The 8,434-nt window shown below is 47.2% G+C and overlaps 1 protein-coding gene across 1 annotated transcript; it reads right to left on the bottom strand.

The window, feature by feature from the left end:
• Nucleotides 1–305: 305 nt before the first annotated feature.
• Nucleotides 306–7,965, bottom strand: LOC135538131 (nuclear pore complex protein Nup107-like; the record flags this gene model as incomplete). Its single annotated transcript, XM_064964110.1, has 9 exons — nucleotides 306–413; nucleotides 1,160–1,327; nucleotides 1,462–1,575; nucleotides 2,472–2,597; nucleotides 2,728–2,888; nucleotides 4,548–4,650; nucleotides 4,798–4,910; nucleotides 5,721–5,910; nucleotides 7,822–7,965. Coding segments are annotated over 9 exons (1,212 nt in total), but the record flags the coding sequence as incomplete, so codon positions are not given.
• Nucleotides 7,966–8,434: the final 469 nt, after the last annotated feature.

Below are 8,434 nucleotides of genomic sequence, written 5' to 3'. Positions count from 1 at the left end.
ATGCGACCTTTACTTCCGTGTTCTGCGAAGAGAACGATATCCACGTCACAGTGGCCTACAGCGCCTACACATGGACACTTTGTAAAGTCGCGAAGGCGATGACCTAAACCATCTCCTCTCGACCTAAGACAAGGTGGTGTCTCAAACCATCCTTATACTCTTCTAGATTCAGATAGGTATATGCATCCTGTCTGTGCATGGCCCAAAGACAAAACAATATTTCAGACACCTCACTTTTATTGTATACAAAATGCAGAAAATCATTCACTCCATTTACTTGAAAAAAAAAATGTCCGGGTGGGGTGTATTTATGGTTGGATTCACCCCAGCGGGTCTAGACCCTTATCCAATAAGAGAAGAGACGACTCCCTCATCTTCTGAAGGAACTTCCTCAGCTCATCCTTGGAGAACACCTGAAAGAGAGGGAGAACATAGTTAGCAAAAAGAAGAGGAGGATGGGAAAGTAGACGAGGGAAAAGAAGAAAGCAACACAGTGACAGGGAGAGATACTGTAAGATAGTGTTGATATTGTGTAGAGCTACAACGTTGAAGTGCTTTCTACTCTTTCTACTCCTGCATCGCTTGCTGTTTGGGGTTTTTAGGCTGGATTTCTGTACAGCACTTTGAGACATCAGCTGACGTATGAAGGGCTTAATAAATACATTTGATTGAAGCCGTCAGTCCAGGCTCACACTCAACCTCCGTCTACCCAGAGATTCAGCCTGACTGGCGGTGCGTTCCAATAGTCTAAAGTGGGCTCCTCTCCTAGTCTCATTGCCTTCATCAGTACTGATGTGAAAGAACTGGACAGGTGCCAGATGAAGGAGGAGAGCAAGCCACACTAGACTACTAGGTGAATGTCAATAGTGTTTCCTTGAAACCACAGTAGACTTGAGAAGCACTTCAGAGCAGAGTAGTCGCAGATCGTAGCAGACGAAGGAAAGGAGACAGGAGAGAGAAGAGGATGCCCTCAGGCCAGGTCAGACCCCAGGTCAGACCCCAGGTCAGACCCCAGGTCAGACCCCAGGTCAGACCCCAGGTCAGACCCCAGGTCAGATCCCAGGTCAGACCCCAGGTCAGACCCCAGGTCAGATCCCAGGTCAGACCCCAGGTCAGACCCCAGGTCAGACCATGGACATATCATGTCTAAACTACAGACCTCGTAGAGGCGGTGTTGGTCTGAGGCGATGATATCAGCCAGTCTGAGACTCTCCTGGTGGCGTTGTGTTCTCTGCAGTACTGTCTGCAACAGGAAGGACATCATGGGCAGACAGAGTCTACGAAGCAGCACCATCTGGTGGCCTCTCTCTGGGTCCTCCTCCGTATCCTGGAATAGAACCACAGTGGTAGAAGTAAGAACACCGTAGTCATGGAGACAGAGAGCTCTAAATACAGGCTGACATGCTAACCCAGCGCTGAGCCCCCTCATACCACCATTAATAGTCAGATATACAGACAGACCTGTCTGACGTCAACCATCCAGCCCCCGTCCACAAACAGCAGGACGTTGTAGATCCTCTCCTTCACGTCTTCAGTCAGAGCCTCCAGACGGCCGGTCCAGCTGTCATGTTCCAGCTACAGGACAAGGTCACACCTTTTAGCGTTCTTCATCTGATCCAGGAACAGCTACACTAAACAAATTAAACTCCTCACCAGTTCACCCATAACACAGAGACTGATCTGGGATCAGAGTATACTGTATACCTGGTAGAGGAGAAGGTCACACCTTTACTATCACTACGCTAAAATAATAGTATTGTTGGCATTAGCGTTCTTCACCTGATCCAGGAACAGCTACACTAAACAAATTAAACCCTTTGGTGCACTATATAGTGCGTTTTTTAATTTTTTATTATTATTTTCAATGACAGCCTAGGAACAGTGGGTTAACTGCCTTGTTCAGGGGCAGAACGACAGATTTGTACCTTGTCAGCTCGGGGATTTGAACTTGCAACCTTTCGGTTACCAGTCCAACACTCTAACCACTAGGCTACCTGCCTCTAACCACTAGGTTACCCTGCCTCTAACCACTAGGCTACCCTGCCTCTAACCACTAGGCTACCCTGCCTCTAACCACTAGGCTACCCTGCCTCTAACCACTAGGCTACCCTGCCTCTAACCACTAGGCTACCCTGCCTCTAACCACTAGGCTACCCTGCCGCCTCTACACTCTAACCACTAGGCTACCCTGCCGCACTCTAACCACTAGGCTACCCTGCCGCCTCTACACTCTAACCACTAGGCTACCCTGCCGCCTCTACACTCTAACCACTAGGGTACCCTGCCCCCTCTACACTCTAACCACTAGGCTACCCTGCCGCCTCTACACTCTAACCACTAGGCTACCTGCCTCTAACCACTAGGCTACCTGCCTCTAACCACTAGGCTACCCTGCCGCCTCTACACTCTAACCACTAGGGTACCTACCCCCTCTACACTCTAACCACTAGGCTACCTGCCGTTTTGGGTACCTGGTACTCTTTCTCCTTCATCTCGTAGGCCACCTTCTCAGTGAACTTGGCCTGAGCCGGCAGGCTGGGCTTCTGAGGGGGGGAGTTCATGTGATGGAACCACTCATTAAACGCCTCATGAGCTTCCTGTGGAGGGGGAGGGAAGAGAGAGAGACACACACACCACTTATAACAACTACAGGAGACCTCTCTAAAGACACTCAATAAACAGTCGAGCCAAATCACAGCGCTGCGAGAGCTCGTCCCCCCCCCTCACCAGGTAAGCGCGGACGCACAGGTGTTCCCTGATGGCGTTCTCATCCTCCGCGGGAAGGGGCGTGTCCAGGCCTAGCTCCTCCCACTGGCGGTAGATCTCCCTCATGGAGTCCTCGGGGACCTTAGCGAACACCACCTTAGCTGCATGGTGTTTCTTACAGGCTGGAGGAGATGACAGAGAGAACAATGGATCAATAACATGGTTGATGTGTCAGTAGTATGAGAGAACAATGGATCAATAACATGGTTGATGTGTCAGTAGTATGAGAGAACAACGGATCAATAACATGGTTGATGTGTCAGTAATATGAGAGAACAATGGATCAATAACATGGTTGATGTGTCAGTAGTGGAGGAGAACAATGGATCAATAACATGGTTGATGTGTCAGTAGTTTGAGAGAACAATGGATCAATAACATGGTTGATGTGTCAGTAGTATGAGAGAACAATGGATCAATAACATGGTTGATGTGTCAGTAGTATGGGAGAACAATGGATCAATAACATGGTTGATGTGTCAGTAGTGGAGGAGAACAATGGATCAATAACATGGTTGATGTGTCAGTAGTGGAGGAGAACAATGGATCAATAACATGGTTGATGTGTCAGTAGTGGAGGAGAACAATGGATCAATAACATGGTTGATGTGTCAGTAGTGGAGGAGAACAATGGATCAATAACATGGTTGATGTGTCAGTAGTGGAGGAGAACAATGGATCAATAACATGGTTGATGTGTCAGTAGTGGAGGAGAACAATGGATCAATAACATGGTTGATGTGTCAGTAGTGGAGGAGAACAATGGATCAATAACATGGTTGATGTGTCAGTAGTGGAGGAGAACAATGGATCAATAACATGGTTGATGTGTCAGTAGTGGAGGAGAACAACGGATCAATAACATGGTTGATGTGTCAGTAGTGGAGGAGAACAATGGATCAATAACATGGTTGATGTGTCAGTAGTATGAGAGAACAACGGATCAATAACATGGTTGATGTGTCAGTAGTATGAGAGAACAATGGATCAATAACATGGTTGATGTGTCAGTAGTGGAGGAGAACAATGGATCAATAACATGGTTGATGTGTCAGTAGTATGAGAGAACAACGGATCAATAACATGGTTGATGTGTCAGTAGTGGAGGAGAACAATGGATCAATAACATGGTTGATGTGTCAGTAGTGGAGGAGAACAATGGATCAATAACATGGTTGATGTGTCAGTAGTATGAGAGAACAATGGATCAATAACATGGTTGATGTGTCAGTAGTGGAGGAGAACAATGGATCAATAACATGGTTGATGTGTCAGTAGTGGAGGAGAACAATGGATCAATAACATGGCTGATGTGTCAGTAGTGGAGGAGAACAATGGATCAATAACATGGTTGATGTGTCAGTAGTGGAGGAGAACAATGGATCAATAACATGGTTGATGTGTCAGTAGTATGAGAGAACAACGGATCAATAACATGGTTGATGTGTCAGTAATATGAGAGAACAATGGATCAATAACATGGTTGATGTGTCAGTAGTGGAGAACAATGGATCAATAACATGGTTGATGTGTCAGTAGTTTGAGAGAACAATGGATCAATAACATGGTTGATGTGTCAGTAGTATGAGAGAACAATGGATCAATAACATGGTTGATGTGTCAGTAGTATGGGAGAACAATGGATCAATAACATGGTTGATGTGTCAGTAGTGGAGGAGAACAATGGATCAATAACATGGTTGATGTGTCAGTAGTATGAGAGAACAACTCTCTCACACAGAAAAGCATTGATCTGTCTCACAGCCTTGTGTGTCACGTACCCAGGAACTTCCTCATGATGGCGTTGCTCTGTTTGAGGGCCTCAGCCCTCTGGGCGGGGTCAAACACCAGCCAATCAATCACATCGATCTTCCTCTGGTCCTCCTGGGGGGGGTTACAGGGTTAACATGACCACATGGTGTGTGTGTGTTTCATATCGCTGAGGTGTCAGTGTCCAGTGTGTGTGTGTGTGTGTTTCATACCGCTGAGGTGCCAGTGTCCAGTGTGTGTGTGTGTGTGTGTGTTTCATACCGCTGAGGTGCCAGTGTCCAGTGCAGGGGTGAGGTCATGATGAGCAAACTCCTCAGTGTCTCTCTCTCTGATGTTCTCCACCACCATCTTAGTGACTGCTGCCACATCCAGACCTGGAAAGGACAGGACAGTTAGACACCTTTAACAGACTGCTGTCACATCCTGGCCACAACAGGACAGGTAGACACCTTTAACAGACTGCTGTCACATCCTGGCCACAACAGGACAGGTAGACACCTGTACCTTTAACAGACTGCTGTCACATCCTGGCCACAACAGGACAGGTAGACACCTTTAACAGACTGCTGTCACATCCTGACCACAACAGGACAGGTAGACACCTTTAACAGACTGCTGTCACATCCTGACCACAACAGGACAGGTAGACACCTTTAACAGACTGCTGTCACATCCTGACCACAACAGGACAGGTAGACACCTTTAACAGACTGCTGTCACATCCTGACCACAACAGGACAGGTAGACACCTGTACCTTTAACAGACTGCTGTCAGATCCTGGCCACAACAGGACAGGTAGACACCTGTACCTTTAAAATGTGCAATATGCTCCACCATTTCCTGGTTGCTGAAATTCAAATCGTTCGCCTAATTTCAGTTCATATGACAAAATAATCAAGTACACTGTAGAGAATCATTGTACCATCGAAACCACTGAAATATATTTTCAATAACCAACAAATAATGTATTTTCAGCGGTTTGAAACCGGTGTACAAGTCTTCAAACCATAAGTTGGCCCAACAGGGAGAAGAGTCCTCCATCCATCACTTCTGGAATTATTTGTAGAAAATGTCGAGGAAATCTAACACATTTTAAGTGTGGTCCTCCGGACCTCAGTGAAGACCAAATGTGGCCCGGCGGGGCCCCCCCCCCATCCCAGCAGCCTCGGTGGGAGACACTGACCTGCCTCCCTGGCCAGCTCCAGACAGTGTTGTCTCTGCTCAGCTTCGGTGACCTCCTCCAGGAAGAGAGCGTACTGGGCGGTGGCCAGGTCTGGCGGCAGGTGACTGACATAGAAGGCTATCAGATCAACGTGCTTCTCCCTCATCAACAGAGAGATGTAGGCCTTCAGGACATCCACTGATACCTCCTCCTGATTGGGTGGCCGGATTAGAGGGGGTGGGGCATGAGTGGAGAGATATGTGGATTGTGTGAGGAATGGTTGATGTTTATATAGGTGTATGACAACAGAAGTGTGTTTCTCTCACTCTGTGTGTTTACTACTGTACCTACATGCGCAGGCTGCGGTCGAACAACAGGTGTGTGTGTGTTTACTACTGTACCTACATGCGCAGGCTGCGGTCGAACAACAGGTGTGTGTGTGTTTACTACTGTACCTACATGCCCAGGCTGAAGTAGAACAACAGGTGTGTGTGTGTGTGTGTGTGTGTGTTTACTACTGTACCTACATGCCCAGGCTGCGGTCGAACAACAGGTGTGTGTGTGTTTACTACTGTACCTACATGACCAGGCTGAGGTAGAACAACAGGTGTGTGTGTGTGTTTACTACTGTACCTACATGCCCAGGCTGCGGTCGAACAACAGGTGTGTGTGTGTTTACTACTGTACCTACATGACCAGGCTGAGGTAGAACAACAGGTGTGTGTGTGTGTGTGTTTACTACTGTACCTACATGACCAGGCTGAGGTAGAACAACAGGTGTGTGTGTGTGTGTGTTTACTACTGTACCTACATGACCAGGCTGAGGTAGAACAACAGGTGTGTGTGTGTGTTTACTACTGTACCTACATGCCCAGGCTGAGGTAGAACAACAGGTGTGTGTGTGTGTTTACTACTGTACCTACATGACCAGGCTGAGGTAGAACAACAGGTGTGTGTGTGTGTGTTTACTACTGTACCTACATGCCCAAGCTGAGGTAGAACAGCAGGTGTGTGTGTGTGTGTTTACTACTGTACCTACATGCCCAGGCTGAGGTAGAGCAACAGGTGTGTGTGTGTGTTTACTACTGTACCTACATGACCAGGCTGAGGTAGAACAACAGGTGTGTGTGTGTGTGTACTACTGTACCTACATGCCCAGGCTGAGGTAGAACAACAGGTGTGTGTGTGTGTGTGTTTACTACTGTACCTACATGCCCAGGCTGAGGTAGAACAACAGGTGTGTGTGTGTTTACTACTGTACCTACATGCCCAGGCAGAGGTAGAACAACAGGTGTGTGTGTGTGTTTACTACTGTACCTACATGCCCAGGCTGAGGTAGAGCAACAGGTGTGTGTGTGTGTTTACTACTGTACCTACATGACCAGGCTGAGGTAGAACAACAGGTGTGTGTGTGTGTGTTTACTACTGTACCTACATGACCAGGCTGAGGTAGAACAACAGGTGTGTGTGTGTGTTTACTACTGTACCTACATGACCAGGCTGAGGTAGAACAACAGGTGTGTGTGTGTGTGTGTGTACTACTGTACCTACATGACCAGGCTGAGGTAGAACAACAGGTGTGTGTGTGTTTACTACTGTACCTACATGCCCAGGCAGAGGTAGAACAACAGGTGTGTGTGTGTGTGTGTGTACTACTGTACCTACATGACCAGGCTGAGGTAGAACAACAGGTGTGTGTGTGTTTACTACTGTACCTACATGCCCAGGCAGAGGTAGAACAACAGGTGTGTGTGTGTTTACTACTGTACCTACATGCCCAGGCTGAAGTAGAACAACAGGTGTGTGTGTGTGTGTGTTTACTACTGTACCTACATGCCCTGGCTGAGGTAGAACAACAGGTGTGTGTGTGTGTGTGTGTGTGTGTGTGTGTGTGTGTGTGTGTGTGTGTGTGTGTGTGTGTGTGTGTGTGTGTGTGTGTATGTACTACTGTACCTTGAGCTGCATGCCCAGACTGCGGTAGAACAACACCAGGTGTGTATATATACTACTGTACCTTGAGCTGCATGCCCAGACTGCGGTAGAACAACAGGTGTGTGTGTGTGTGTGTGTGTGTGTGTGTGTGTGTGTGTGTGTGTGTGTGTGTGTGTATGTACTACTGTACCTTGAGCTGCATGCCCAGACTGCGGTAGAACAACACCAGGTGTGTCATGAAGCGCAGCAGGTGAGAGGGCAGAGCAGGACTCCTGGTCAACCAGTTACTGAACTCCTCCAACAGACCTGAACACACAAAACACTGTTTTATACTCTTTCACACAGCAGTAACATACCTGGTGACCAGAACCACAAAGTCACTCTGGATAGTGACTGACTACCTCATGTATCTGCATTAACCAGAACCACAAAGTCACCCTGGATAGTCACTGACTACCTCATGTATCTGCATTAACCAGAACCACAAAGTCACCCTGGATAGTCACTGACTACCTCATGTATCTGCATTAACCAGAACCACAAAGTCACCCTGGAGAGTGACTGACTCCATCGTGACTTTTGTCTGACTGTACGGTCATTCCATAGGCTGACACAGACATGGCCATGGACTTAAAGTCACAGTCCAGTGAAAATCTCACTTTAAAAGTTATATTCTGTTAACTCATAATAAATAATGTTGTTGACTCATCCGATACTTATTTGTAGCCAAAACATTAATAAATTAAAAAAAACTCAAATTTATATCTCAAACAGACCGTTTAAAAAAGCTTGGCATTTGCTCA

Source organism: Oncorhynchus masou, unplaced genomic scaffold, assembly GCF_036934945.1.
Source record: "Oncorhynchus masou masou isolate Uvic2021 unplaced genomic scaffold, UVic_Omas_1.1 unplaced_scaffold_9156, whole genome shotgun sequence".
Classification (NCBI taxonomy): Eukaryota; Metazoa; Chordata; class Actinopteri; order Salmoniformes; family Salmonidae; genus Oncorhynchus; species Oncorhynchus masou.
Note: the sequence above shows the minus strand (reverse complement) of the source record. Positions and strands in the feature narration are given on the sequence as shown.